The 15052-nt window shown below is 46.9% G+C and overlaps 1 protein-coding gene across 4 annotated transcripts in view; it reads left to right on the forward strand.

Moving 5' to 3' along the window:
• The window catches only part of LOC109907540 (sodium/potassium-transporting ATPase subunit alpha-3), a 36163-nt gene extending 21795 nt beyond the window's left edge, over positions 1 to 14368 (forward strand). For all 4 annotated transcript variants that reach the window (XM_031793629.1, XM_031793630.1, XM_031793631.1 and 1 more), the window contains 12 exons: positions 367 to 611; positions 964 to 1156; positions 1409 to 1721; positions 4467 to 4617; positions 4901 to 5069; positions 5707 to 5861; positions 10565 to 10688; positions 10820 to 10965; positions 11311 to 11441; positions 11617 to 11718; positions 11958 to 12049; positions 12496 to 14368. In XM_031793629.1, coding sequence (XP_031649489.1) covers positions 367 to 611; positions 964 to 1156; positions 1409 to 1721; positions 4467 to 4617; positions 4901 to 5069; positions 5707 to 5861; positions 10565 to 10688; positions 10820 to 10965; positions 11311 to 11441; positions 11617 to 11718; positions 11958 to 12049; positions 12496 to 12524 — 1850 coding nt within the window. In that variant the 3' untranslated portion in view covers positions 12525 to 14368. The remainder of the gene's footprint in view (positions 1 to 366; positions 612 to 963; positions 1157 to 1408; positions 1722 to 4466; positions 4618 to 4900; positions 5070 to 5706; positions 5862 to 10564; positions 10689 to 10819; positions 10966 to 11310; positions 11442 to 11616; positions 11719 to 11957; positions 12050 to 12495) is intronic.
• Positions 14369 to 15052: the final 684 nt, after the last annotated feature.

Genomic DNA, 15052 nt, shown 5'->3' on the forward strand with positions numbered 1-15052 from the left:
ATCAAAGTCAATACATCTTATTGTGATCACAGTTATTCATATGGCGGCACCAGTTTAGGTGATTTAGATAGTCTTGTAGTCGCTGGAATTAGATACAATTTTGCAAACCAGCAAAATGTGGTTTGCAGGCCTGATGTGGCACCCGAGTCAGAAGTTTCAGACCACTGTGTTAGGGAATAACTAGGCCATCAAAGATTGGCCTGATGTTGTTTGTAACATCTTGTATCAAAGGATTTGCATTTTCTTTGATGGTAGTACGTGTATTCATGCAGGCCTTGATGAAGGCTTCAGGGCTGCCTGTGAGCACAGGAATGCAACAACCATGTGTCTGCCACTAACAACTCTTCCTCCCTCTCTTCTCCCCAGGCGCCTCATTCGACAAGAGCTCGGAGACGTGGTTGGCGCTGGCGCGCGTGGCGGCCCTGTGTAACCGGGCGCAGTTCAAAGCGGCTCAGGACCAGCTGCCCATCCTGAAGAGGGACGTGGCGGGCGACGCCTCAGAGTCCGCGCTGCTGAAATGTATCGAGCTGTCCTGCGGCAGCGTCAGGCAGATGAGGGAGAAGAACAAGAAGGTGGCCGAGATCCCCTTCAACTCCACCAACAAGTACCAGGTGAGGGACCAATATGGAGAGCAAGTGCGCACCCTGGATCCCTGGGGCTGCATGTATCAAATTGTCTCAGAGTAGGAGTGCTGATCTAGGATCAGGTTACACCTATCCGTGTGATCTCATTCGCTGTGTTATAAAAGGCAAAAGCGACCCTGAATCGGCTGGATGCACACCGCTCTAGGTCTAGGTGTGGGTCAGACCCTGGTCGTACCTGGGTCCAGGTTAGGGTCGAAGCTCGGGTCAGGGAAATCAAGGTTTTTTAAAATCCTTATATAAACAGTTTGTGTAAGGACTTTGTATAAGAGGCTGAACAACAAGTGTGTGATTGTGCTCCACCCCTTGCCCCTCCCCCCAGCTCTCTGTGCATGAGACGGAGGACGAGAACGACAACCGCTACCTGCTGGTGATGAAGGGAGCGCCAGAGAGGATCCTGGACCGCTGCTCCTCCATCTTGATCCAGGGCAAGGAGCAGCCCATGGACGAGGAGATGAAGGAGGCCTTCCAGAACGCCTACATGGAGCTGGGAGGACTGGGGGAGAGAGTACTCGGTGAGACAGGAGGGAGAGAGGACAGAGGAGGGATGAGTCAGGGAGTCCTGGGTCAACAAGAGGGTGGGAGAGAGGTGTAGGAAGTCCCAGGGCGCTTGCACGGAGCCGGGAGGACTAGGAGGGAGAGTACTCGGGTAAGAGAGGGGGAGGGAGGGATGAGAAGAGGGTAAGAAATGGGAACCTAAAGAGGCCTTTCAGAATGCATACACGAATACTGACAATAATACCAATTCTAATACTGTCCCTCCCCAGGCTTCTGCCACCTGCTAATGCCCGAGGACCAGTACCCCAAGGGCTTTGCCTTCGACTGTGACGACGTCAACTTCACCACAGAGAGCCTGTGCTTCGTGGGCCTCATGTCCATGATTGACCCTCCCCGTGCCGCCGTGCCCGACGCCGTGGGAAAATGTCGCTCCGCTGGCATCAAAGTCATCATGGTGACCGGCGATCATCCAATCACAGCCAAGGCTATCGCCAAGGGCGTGGGCATCATCTCCGAGGGCAACGAGACCGTGGAGGACATCGCCTCTCGCCTCAATATCCCTGTCAGCCAGGTCAATCCCAGGTAAGGAGAGAGAGAGAGAGAGAGAGAGAGTGTGTGTGTGTGTGAGCATACTTTATCTATCTTGCTTTCACACATATATACAGTGAGTGGACACCACATTAGGAACACCTGCTCTTTCCATGACATAGACTAACAGGTGAATCCAGGTGAAAGCTGTGCTCCCTTATTGATGCTACTTGTTAAATCCACTTCAATCAGTGTAGATGAAGGGGAGGAGAGCGGTTTAAGAAGGATTTTTAAGCCCTGTGACAATTGAGACATGGATTGTGCATGTGTGCCGTTCACGGGCAAGACAGATGATTTCCGTGACTGTTAACGGGTATGGTAGTCGGTGCCAGGCACTCCGGTTTGTGTCAAGAACTGCAACGCTGCTGGGTTCTTCACACTCAACACTTTCCAGTGTGTATCAAGAATGGCCCACCACCCAAAGGACATCCAGACAACTTGACACAACTGTGGGAAGCGTTGGAGTCAACATGGACCAGCATCCCTGTGGAACGCTTTCGACACCTTGTCCAGATAAATTGAGGCTGTTCTGAGGGCAAAAGGGGGTGCAACTCAATATTAGGAAGGTGTTCCTAATGTTTTGTACGCTCGGTGTACTTTACCAAGCAGTCAGTCAGCCAGTCGCACCCAATTACTGGCATAAGCATATGAACTACAAACCTTCTGCAGTTCTGTGTGTGTCTGTCTCAGTGATACCAACCGTACTCTCACTCAAATCAAATCAAATTTATTTGTCACATACACATGGTTAGCAGATGTTAATGCGAGTGTAGCGAAATGCTTGTGCTTCTAGTTCTGACAATGTAGTAATAACCAACGAGTAATCTAACCTAACAATTCCACAGCTACTACCTTATACACACAAGTGTAAAGGGATAAAGAATATGTACATAAAGATATATGAATGAGTGATGGTACAGGACGGCATAGGCAAGATGCAGTCGATGGTATCGAGTACAGTATAAACGTATGAGATGAGTAATGTAGGGTATGTAAACAAAGTGGCATAGTTTAAAGTGGGTAGTGATACATGTATTACATAAATATGCAGTAGATGATATAGAGTACAGTATATACATATACATATGAGATGAGTAATGTAGGGTATGTAAACATTATATCAAGTAGCATTGTTTAAAGTGGCTAGTGATACATTTTACATCAATTTCCATCAATTCCCATTATTAAAGTGGCTGGAGTTGAGTCAGTGTGTTGGCAGCAGCCACTCAATGTTAGTGGTGGCTGTTTAACAGTCTGATGGCCATGAGATAGAAGCTGTTTTTCAGTCTCTCGGTCCCTGCTTTGATGCACCTGTACTGACCTCGCCTTCTGGATTATAGCGGGGTGAACAGGCAGTGGCTCGGGTGGTTGTTGTCCTTGATGATCTTTATGGCCTTCCTGTGACATCGGAAGGTGGTGATACAGCCCGACAGGATGCTCTCGATTGTGCATCTATAGAAGTTTGTGAGTGCTTTTGGTGACAAGCCAAATTTCTTCAGCCTCCTGAGGTTGAAGAGGCGCTGCTGCGCCTTCTTCACGATGCTGTCTGTGTGGGTGGACCAATTCAGTTTGTCTGTGATGTGTATGCCGAGGAACTTAAAACTTACTACCCTCTCCACTACTGTCCCATCGATGTGGATAGGGGGGTGCTCCCTCTGCTGTTTCCTGAAGTCCACAATCATCTCCTTAGTTTTGTTGACGTTGAGTGTGAGGTTATTTTCCTGACACCACACTCCGAGGGCCCTCACCTCCTCCCTGTAGGCAGTCTCGTCGTTGTTGGTAATCAAGCCTACCACTGTAGTGTCGTCCGCAAACTTGATGATTGAATTGGAGGCGTGCATGGCCACGCAGTCGTTGGTGAACAGGGAGTACAGGAGAGGGCTCAGAACGCACCCTTGTGGGGCCCCAGTGTTGAGGATCAGCGGGGTGGAGATGTTGTTACCTACCCACACCACCTGGGGGCGGCCCGTCAGGAAGTCCAGTACCCAGTTGCACAGGGCGGGGTCGAGACCCAGGGTCTCGAGCTTGATGACGAGTTTGGAGGGTACTATGGTGTTAAATGCTGAGCTGTATTCGATGAACAGCATTCTCACATAGGTATTCCTCTTGTCCAGATGGGTTAGGGCAGTGTGCAGTGTGGTTGAGATTGCATCATCTGTGGACCTATTTGGGCGGTAAGCAAATTGGAGTGGGTCTAGGGTGTCAGGTATGGTGGAGGTGATATGGTCCTTGACTAGTCTCTCAAAGCACTTCATGATGACGGAAGTGAGTGCTTGTCGTTTAGCCCAGTTACCTTTCTTGGGAACAGGAACAATGGTGGCCCTCTTGAAGCATGTGGGAACAGCAGACTGGGATAAGGCTTGATTGAATATGTCCGTAAACACACCAGCCAACCTGGTCTGTGCATACCTCTTGTGTCTGAGCCGTTGAATTGCGACTCTACTTTGTCTCTATACTGACGCTTAGCTTGTTTGATTGCCTTGCGGAGGGAATAGCTACACTGTTTGTATTCTGTCATGTTTTCGGTGACCTTGCCCTGGTTAAAAGCAGTGGTTTGCGCTTTCATTTTCACGCGAATGCTGCCATCAATCCATGGTTTCTGGTTTTGGAATGTTTTAATCGTTGCTATGGGAACGACATCTTCAATGTACCCTCTAATGAACTCGCTCACCGAATCAGCGTATTCGTCAATGTTGTTGTTGGACGCAGTGTCTTCCTGTGTGTGTGTGTGCGTTCCAGGGATGCCAAGGCGTGTGTGATCCACGGGACAGACCTGAAGGATCTGTCTCAGGACCAGATGGATGAGATCCTGAGGAACCACACTGAGATTGTGTTCGCCAGGACCTCCCCCCAGCAGAAACTCATCATCGTGGAGGGTTGCCAGAGACAGGTGAGGGGCGCACGCACACACGCACACACGGGCGCACACACACACACACGCACACAGAGACAGTCATGCAATGTGCACACACACACACACACAGACAGTCATGCAATGTGCACACACACATGCACACAACCAGACACGTCTGGCTTCCTTGACATGAAAGGACTTTGAAGTGTAGAAATCTGAAGAAACAGATTCTCCACGACAGATTCTCATACAGTAGTAGATAGAATTTGAAGGCTTTTTCTAGGAGGCTTTTAACAATTTTCACTAACCTGTCTTTCAGGGTGCCATCGTGGCTGTGACTGGTGATGGTGTGAACGACTCTCCTGCCCTGAAGAAGGCTGACATCGGCGTCGCCATGGGGATCTCCGGCTCAGACGTGTCCAAACAAGCCGCTGACATGATCCTGCTGGACGACAACTTTGCCTCCATCGTCACCGGAGTGGAAGAGGGTGAGGGACAGAGGGACAGAGGGAGAGAAGGAGTGAGGAAAGAAGGGAAGGAGGGAGGGAAAACGAGGGAAAGAAGCAGGGAGGAGAAAGGTAGGAGGGAAAGAGGTATACAGATGCAGGATCTTAATTTGACCACACTGTTGCAGGAGAACTTTTCTGCAGCGCAAGAAATGAAAAATGTAAATTTATTATAGATTTTTTTAAAGTCTTCTGAAGTTTGTAATTTCCACTTTGAAATGCCAGACTTGATTTTCCCTTACGAGAAATGTACCAACCCCTACAAAAATGCCCATTAATTATAATCCACACAATAATTCACATTTCCTGTTGCTGCAGGATTATTTTCCTGCTGTAGCAAACTGGCTCAAATTAAAATCCCACATCTGTATGCAGGATGAAACTGAAGGAGAGAATGGGGGTGGTGTGAACAACAGGTAGGAGGAAGAGAGTAAGAAAGGTCAGCGAGAGTAGAGAAGGAGACCAGACAAGAGAGGTAATGGAATATTTAGAGACAAAAGGAAAGGTGCCGTTTCGAAAGTAACCTATCTGCAAGATGAGCCTATTGTATGAAAATAGGATGTGTAATGATGTCGTCCTGGGCTAGCCTATACAAGCTTTTTCTCTCGTGACCCTCCAGGACGTCTGATCTTTGACAACCTGAAGAAGTCCATTGCCTACACCCTGACCAGTAACATCCCTGAGATCACCCCCTTCCTCTTCTTCATCCTGGTCAACATCCCACTGCCCTTAGGGACCATCACCATCCTCTGCATCGACCTGGGAACCGACATGGTGACACACACACACACCCACACATGCATGGCACATACACACACACACACAGGCAAATTGTAGTTTGTTCAATTTATACCATTTCAAATCAAATCAAGTTGCATTCGTCACATGCCCCCGAATACAACAGGTGTAGTAGTGAGATGCTTACTTACCAACAATGCAGTTTTAAGAAAGTACCCCCCAAAAAGTAAGAGATAAGAATAACAAATAATGAATTAACCTGTTGCGACGAGCAATCCCGTATCCGGGATTACCATAACGCAACGTTAACTATTCATGAAAATCGCAAATGAAATGAAATAAATATATTGGCTCACAAGCTTAACCTTTTGTTAACAACACTGTCATCTCCACCTGCCATCTTCACCGTGCTTCTACACCTGCATTGCTTGCTGTTTGGGGTTTTAGGCTGGGTTTCTGTACAGCACTTTGAGATATCAGCTGATGTACGAAGGGCTATATAAATAAATTTGATTTGATTTGATCTCAGATTTTCAAAAAATGCTTTTAAACCATAGCTATACAAGCATTTGTGTAAGAGTATTGATAGCTAGCATAGCATTAAGCCTAGCATTCAACAGGCAACATTTTCACAAAAACAAGCATTCAAATAAAATCATTTACCTTTGAAGAACTTCGGATGTTTTCAATGAGGAGACTCTCAGTTAGATAGCAACTGTTCAGTTTTTCCAAAAAGATTATTTGTGTAGGAGAAATCGCTCCGTTTTGTTCATCACGTTTGGCTAAGAAAAAAAAACGAAAATTCAGTCATTACAACGGCAAACTTTTTTCCAAATTAACTCCATAATATCGACAGAAACATGGCAAACGTTGTTTAGAATCAATCCTCAAGGTGTTTTTCACATATCTATTCGATGATAAATCACTCGTGGCAGTTTGGTTTCTCCTCTAAACAAAATGGAAAAATGCACGCACCTGGAGATTACGCAATAGTTTTGACGGAGGACACCAAGCGGACACCTGGTAAATGTAGTCTCTTATGGTCAATTTTCCAATGATATGCCTACAAATACGTCACAATGCTGCAGACACCTTGGGGAAACGACAGAAAGTGTAGGCTCATTCCTTGCGCATTCACAGCCATATAAGGAGACATTGGAACACAGCGCATTCAAAATCTGGCTCACTTCCTGTATGAAATTTCATCTTGGTTTCGCCTGTAGCATTAGTTCTGTGGCACTCACAGACAATATCTTTTCAGTTTTGGAAACGTCAGTGTTTTCTTTCCAAAGCTGTCAATTATATGCATAGTCGAGCATCTTTTCGTGACAAAATATCTTGTTTAAAACGGGAACGTTTTTCATCCAAAAATGAAATACTGCCCCCAGAGGTTCAAGAGGTTAAAGAGCAGCGGTAAACAACAATAGTGGGGCTTTATACAGGAGGTACCAGTACAGAGTCAATGTGGAGGCTATATACAGGAGGTACCAGTACAGAGTCAATGTGGAGGCTATATACAGGGGTACCAGTACAGAGTCAATGTGGAGGCTATATACAGGGGGTACCAGTACAGAGTCAATGTGGAGGCTATATACAGGAGGTGCCAGTACAGAGTCAATGTGGAGGCTATATACAGGGGGTACCAGTACAGAGTCAATGTGGAGGCTATATACAGGGGGTACCAGTACAGAGTCAATGTGGAGGCTATATACAGGGGGTACCGGTACAGAGTCAATGTGGAGGCTATATACAGGAGGTACCAGTACAGAGTCAATGTGGAGGCTATATACAGGGGGTACCAGTACAGAGTCAATGTGGAGGCTATATACAGGGGGTACCAGTACAGAGTCAATGTGGAGGCTATATACAGGAGGTACCAGTACAGAGTCAATGTGGAGGCTATATACAGGGGGTACCGGTACAGAGTCAATGTGGAGGCTATATACAGGGGGTACCGGTACAGAGTCAATGTGGAGGCTATATACAGGGGGTACCGGTACAGAGTCAATGTGGAGGCTATATACAGGGGGTACCAGTACAGAGTCAAAGTGGAGGCTATATACAGGGGGTACCAGTTCAGAGTCAATGTGGAGGCTATATACAGGAGGTACCAGTACAGAGTCAATGTGGAGGCTATATACAGGGGGTACCAGTACAGAGTCAATGTGGAGGCTATATACAGGGGGTACCGGTACAGAGTCAATGTGGAGGCTAAATACAGGGGGTACCGGTACAGAGTCAATGTGGAGGCTATATACAGGGGGTACCAGTACAGAGTCAATGTGGAGGCTATATACAGGGGGTACCAGTACAGAGTCAATGTGGAGGCTACAGTGCCTTGCGAAAGTATTCGGCCCCCTTGAACTTTGCGACCTTTTGCCACATTTCAGGCTTCAAACATAAAGATATAAAACTTTATTTTTTTGTGAAGAATCAACAACAAGTGGGACACAATCATGAAGTGGAACGACATTTATTGGATATTTCAAACTTTTTTAACAAATCAAACACTGAAAAATTGGGTGTGCAAAATGATTCAGCCCCCTTAAGTTAATACTTTGTAGCGCCACCTTTTGCTGCGATTACAGCTGTAAGTCGCTTGGGGTATGTCTCTATCAGTTTTGCACATCGAGAGACTGACATTTTTTCCCATTCCTCCTTGCAAAACAGCTCGACCTCAGTGAGGTTGGATGGAGAGCATTTGTGAACAGCAGTTTTCAGTTCTTTCCACAGATTCTCGATTGGATTCAGGTCTGGACTTTGACTTGGCCATTCTAACACCTGGATATGTTTATTTTTGAACCATTCCATTGTAGATTTTGCTTTATGTTTTGGATCATTGTCTTGTTGGAAGACAAATCTCCGTCCCAGTCTCAGGTCTTCCCATCAATTTTAACCATCTTCCCTGTCCCTGCTGAAGAAAAGCAGGCCCAAACCATGATGCTGCCACCACCATGTTTGACAGTGGGGATGGTGTGTTCAGGGTGATGAGCTGTGTTGCTTTTACGCCAAACATAACGTTTTGCATTGTTGCCAAAAAGTTCAATTTTGGTTTCATCTGACCAGAGCACCTTCTTCCACATGTTTGGTGTGTCTCCCAGGTGGCTTGTGGCAAACTTTAAACTACACTTTTATGGATATCTTTAAGAAATGGCTTTCTTCTTGCCACTCTTCCATAAAGGCCAGATTTGTGCAATATACGACTGATTGTTGTCCTATGGACAGAGTCTCCCACCTCAGCTGTAGATCTCTGTAGTTCATCCAGAGTGATCATGGGCCTCTTGGCTGCATCTCTGATCAGTCTTCTCCTTGTATGAGCTGAAAGTTTAGAGGGACGGCCAGGTCTTGGTAGGTTTTTGCAGTGGTCTGATACTCCTTCCATTTCAATATTATCGCTTGCACAGTGCTCCTTGGGATGTTTAAAGCTTGGGAAATCTTTTTGTATCCAAATCCGGCTTTAAACTTCTTCATAACAGTATCTCGAACCTGCCTGGTGTGTTCCTTGTTCTTCATGATGCTCTCTGCGCTTTTAACGGACCTCTGAGACTATCACAGTGCAGGTGCATTTATACGGAGACTTGATTACACACAGGTGGATTGTATGTATCATCATTAGTCATTTAGGTCAACATTGGATCATTCAGAGATCCTCACTGAACTTCTGGAGAGAGTTTGCTGCACTGAAAGTAAAGGGGCTGAATAATTTTGCACGCCCAATTTTTCAGTTTTTGATTTGTTAAAAAGTTTGAAATATCCAATAAATGTCGTTCCACTTCATGATTGTGTCCCACTTGTTGTTGATTCTTCACAAAAAAATACAGTTTTATATCTTTATGTTTGAAGCCTGAAATGTGGCAAAAGGTCGCAAAGTTCAAGGGGGCTGAATACTTTCGCAAGGCACTGTATATACAGGGGGTACCAGTACAGAGTCAATGTGGAGGCTATATACAGGGGGTACCGGTACAGAGTCAATGTGTGGAGACACCGGTGTCCAGGTAATTCAGGTAATATGTAGAGTTATTAATGTGACTATGCATAGATAGTAACAGAGAGTAGCAGCAGCGTAGCAGAGAGGTGGGGGGGGGGGGGTAATGCAAATAGTCTGGGTAGCCATTTGATTAGATGTTCAGGAGTCTTATGGCTGTGGGGTAAAAAATGTTTAGAAGCTTCTTGGACCTAGACTATGACTGGGGTGGCTGGAGTCTTTGACCATTTTTAGGGTCCTTCCTCTGACACTACCTGGTATAGAGGTCGTGGATGGCAGGAAGCTTGGCCCCGGGGATGTACTGGGCCGTACGCTCTACCCTCTGTTGTGCCTTGCGGTTATTTAGGTCGTCTGGTAGTCTCGTGTCACTGGGCAGCTCTTGGCTGTGCTTCCCTTTGTGATCTGTAATAGTTTGCGAGCCCTGCCACATCCGACGTGCGTTGGAGCCGGTGTAGTATGATTCGATGTTCGTCCTGTATTGCCACCTTGCCTGTTTGATGGTTCGTCTGAGGGCATAGCGGGATTTCCGGGTTAGAGTCCTGCTCCTTGAGAGCGGTAGCTCTACCCTTTAGCTCAGTGCGAATGTTGCCTGTAATCCATGGCTTCTGGTTGGGGTATGTACGTAATTTGAGTTCAGTTGTCTCATCCAAGTGTGTGCTTTGGTCTGTTGTCCTTTGCACCACAAAGAGAGTCAGTCTATTGTAATGTGTATTGACATCCACCGTTTTCTCCTAACGCTACTGTATGCCTACAGGTGCCAGCGATCTCCCTGGCCTACGAGGCAGCAGAGAGTGACATTATGAAGAGACAGCCCAGGAACCCAGCCAGGGACAAACTGGTGAACGAGAGGCTGATCAGTATCGCCTACGGACAGATTGGTGGGTTTTTAAGTCTATCCCTGTGTTCAGGTCATTAGTCTGCGGTGGATTGACTCCCGGCCTAATTCTAATTCTAGTTCTATAGGCAGAGTAAATAAAGCGAAGACATCTTCCTCCCTCTGCCTCTGTAGGGATGATCCAGGCTCTGGGAGGGTTCTTCTCCTACTTTGTGATCCTGGCAGAGAATGGTTTCCTTCCCTCTTTATTGGTGGGCATCAGGCTAAACTGGGACGACCGCTCCAACAACGACCTAGAGGACAGCTACGGACAGCAATGGGTACGCAACCCTCCATTCTCTCTTTTGTTTTTGTTTAAAAAAAAAAATTTTTACTCTTTCTTTCTCTCGTCTTTACTCACCCTGACTTTTTTTTACCCCTCTGTCATCTTATTTTCTTTCATCCAGTCCTCATTAGTCTTATTAAATGAATTGCTCTCTGAGTCATCACCACAGCTTTCCGCATAGTCATCACAGCTTTCCACTTAGTCATCACCACAGCTTTCCGCTTAGTCATCACAACTTTCCACTTAGTCATCACCACAACGTTCCACTTAGTTACCTCTACTCCACTTAGTTCGCTCTTTAACCCTCCCTCCTTGTGATTTCCTCTCCCTCGCATGCCAGACCTATGAACAGAGGAAGATAGTGGAGTACACCTGTCACACAGCCTTCTTCGTCAGTATTGTGGTGGTACAGTGGGCTGATGTCATCATCTGCAAGACCAGGCGCAACTCTGTCTTCCAGCAGGGCATGAGGTCAGAACCCTTTATCTTTGCACCTGTCCTCTAATGACACAGACGTTTGGCATGATTCAAAAGCAGACCTCTTCTTGTCTCTATTCAGATTTTGTAAGGTTATGGAAGTCCCTCTACTTTATGTCTCTCTCATAGCTAGGATAAATGTTGAGATTCATTATTTGTTTGTTTACAGGAATAAGATCCTGATCTTTGGTCTGTTTGAGGAGACAGCTCTGGCTGCTTTTCTGTCCTACACCCCAGGCATGGACGTGGCTCTCAGGATGTACCCCCTCAAGTGAGTACCCCAGCCTCTGTTCTCATTCACACAGAGCAACAGCACCCTCTACTGAGGGACGTTTATATGACAGTTACTTGACAGTAAAGGACCACTGTGTGGACTGGAGACTATTTCAATCCATTCTATGGGGAAATGATTTCCTCTTTTAAGGAGAGTTATTCACTCAACTGAATGGCCCTCTGGCTTTTTCTTCCTTTTTCTCTCCATCCGTCTTTTTCTCTCTTTCTCTGTCTCAGGCCCAGCTGGTGGTTCTGTGCGTTCCCGTACAGTTTCCTCATCTTTGTTTACGATGAGATCCGAAAACTCATCCTGCGCCGAAACCCCGGAGGTACGAGTCTCTCACAAACACACTTACTGTACTCACTATAGACTTGTGTATGACGTACTACAGTACCCATAATAACATTTACTATGATAGAACTGGGTATCTTTCACAGAGCATTGTGGGTACTGTTGTACATAATGCTACAAAAAAAAATCTAAACAAGGAAATGCTGCTGTCAGGTTTGCTTAATATAAGGAATTTTAAATGATTAACCCTTTTATACTTCACTGTTGATACTTAAGTAGATTTAAAACCAAATACTTTTAGGGTAGTATTTTGAGACTTTCACTTTTAGTCATTTTCTATTATGGTATATTTACTTTTATTCAAGTATGAAAATTGGATACTTTTTCCACCACTCCCTCTGATACAAATGTTTGCTGTTTTGTTAATAATTTGTCTCTCTCTTTCTCTCTATTCCCTTCATTTTCTCCTTCCTTTCTCTTTAGGCTGGGTGGAAAAGGAGACATACTATTAAATTATCAAACCATTCTTTACTTCTCACCCCCTTACCTCCCCCTCTTTTTCCTCCTCCCTACCTCCACCAGTCCCTCTAATCACATACAAACCATACAAGAAACCGCATCTGAAAACTCATCCATTCCTCATCCCGTATTTTCATCCAACATCGCCTTGAGGACAAGAGGACCAACCACCGAGAAGGAGAGGAACAGGGCGATCACGCCAGATCCCTGTGCCCCTCTTCGTCTCTGCCTTTTTTTTCTGCCAAAAGACTACAGCATAGTCAACACTGCCAATACTCTTCGAATGTTTACTACACTGTTATGACACTGTTTATAAATGTGCTAATACACTGTCATGTACAAAATACCGGTATCGCTCTCCTCTATCGACAACAAAATGGCAGCTGCATCTAGATTCCCCCGGCGAGCGGTGTGGCATCGTTGTCACCTGTTCCACCCCGCCATCCTCTCGACACGCTCCCTCCCTCCACCAATCTTCTACTTAACATGCCCCTCAAGCCACTCCCACCACTCCCTGGCCCAATGGGTATAACAGAAAGATCCCACCGCTGACACCAGTAAACGTGGAATAATCTCCCACGGCCTCTACAGGGGTAAAAAAAATCAAATCCCCCTCCCTCCTCCTCCTGTTCCCCTCCCTCCTCCTCCTGTTCCCCTCCCTCCTCCTCCTGTTCCCCTCTCTCCTCCTCCTGTTCCCCTCCCTCCTCCTCCTGTTCCCCTCCCTCCTCCTCCTGTTCCCCTCTCTCCTCCTCCTGTTCCCCTCCCTCCTCCTCCTGTTCCCCTCCCTCCTCCTCCTGTTCCCCTCCCTCCTCCTCCTGTTCCCCTCCCTCCTCCTCCTGTTCCCCTCTCTCCTCCTCCTGTTCCCCTCCCTCCTCCTCCTGTTCCCCTCCCTCCTCCTCCTGTTCCCCTCTCTCCTCCTCCTGTTCCCCTCCCTCCTCCTCCTGTTCCCCTCTCTCCTCCTCCTGTTCCCCTCCCTCCTCCTCCTGTTCCCCTCCCTCCTCCTCCTGTTCCCCTCTCTCCTCCTCCTGTTCCCCTCCCTCCTCCTCCTGTTCCCCTCTCTCCTCCTCCTGTTCCCCTCCCTCCTCCTCCTGTTCCCCTCTCTCCTCCTCCTGTTCCCCTCCCTCCTCCTCCTGTTCCCCTCCCTCCTCCTGTTCCCCTCCCTCCTCCTCCTGTTCCCCTCTCTCCTCCTCCTGTTCCCCTCCCTCCTCCTCCTGTTCCCCTCCCTCCTCCTGTTCCCCTCCCTCCTCCTCCTGTTCCCCTCCCTCCTCCTGTTCCCCTCTCCCCTCCTCCTGTTCCCCTCTCTCCTCCTCCTGTTCCCCTCCCTCCTCCTCCTGTTCCCCTCTCTCCTCCTCCTGTTCCCCTCCCTCCTCCTCCTGTTCCCCTCCCTCCTCCTCCTGTTCCCCTCTCTCCTCCTCCTGTTCCCCTCCCTCCTCCTCCTGTTCCCCTCTCTCCTCCTCCTGTTCCCCTCCCTCCTCCTCCTGTTCCCCTCCCTCCTCCTCCTGTTTTTCTGCCAATGTTGTTGTTGTTTTCTAAACAATTGTTCGTAACACTACGGTGTGTTTTTTAATGTTAGGAGTGGGTCTGGGAACTGCTCGTCTGTCCGTCCCTGTTTATCCGTCTGTTGGTGAGCACTGTGTGAATTCCCCCTGTCCTTGTAAACCCCCCCCAACTCACCCCTGCTAATAAAATACAACAATCTTTCTGTATCCTAAGAAAAAGAGATTTCTCTCCCATGTCATTATTTAAATAAGTGAGCAATGGAATAAGACACTGTACCTTACATGCGAAACAGCAGCAAGAAATGAAATAAAATATAAGGATCTCTCTTTTTTTCCCAGTTTGGCCTCAGTTTTGTGTGTGGGGTTTGGCAGAGAAAGACAATACTGTAAATACATTTTTCACACTATCAACACTCCTGATCCCACTTTAAGGCAGACAGAATGTCTCGAGTTACATACCAGCGGGATTCAAGGGTTGTCTGCCATGAGGTGTGTTGGGAGCGTCGATAGTGAGATGATCATCACTTCTTACTACACTTATTATCACACCGCACACAATTATTCTGCTCTACCTACTCACTCATCATGGTTGGGAAAATAATACTTGTTTTTAAAAAATTATTTAATCAAGGTAAAGTAACATTACATAGGTATTCATTCACCACCTCAGGGGAATACATACGGGTGATAATGACGCCCTGAGCTTAGAGAGCCGTTTTATTTCTCTATTTGGTCAGGGTGTGATTTGGGGTGGGCATTCTATGTTATCTGTTTCTTTGTTTTTGGCCGAGTGTGGTTCCCAATCGGAGGCAGCTGTTTATCGTTGTCTCTGATTGGGAGTCATACTTAGGCCGCCTTTTCCCCAGCTGTGTTTTGTGGGTAGTTATTTTCTGTTTTGTATCTGCTACCTGACAGAACTGTTCGCTTTCGTTACTTTGTTCGAGTTTCTTTGATCAATAAAATCATGAACACTTTCCATGCTACGCTTTGGTCCACTCATTCCGACGAGAGCCGTAACAGAA

Source organism: Oncorhynchus kisutch, linkage group LG17 (assembly GCF_002021735.2).
Source record: "Oncorhynchus kisutch isolate 150728-3 linkage group LG17, Okis_V2, whole genome shotgun sequence".
In the NCBI taxonomy this organism is placed as follows: Eukaryota; Metazoa; Chordata; class Actinopteri; order Salmoniformes; family Salmonidae; genus Oncorhynchus; species Oncorhynchus kisutch.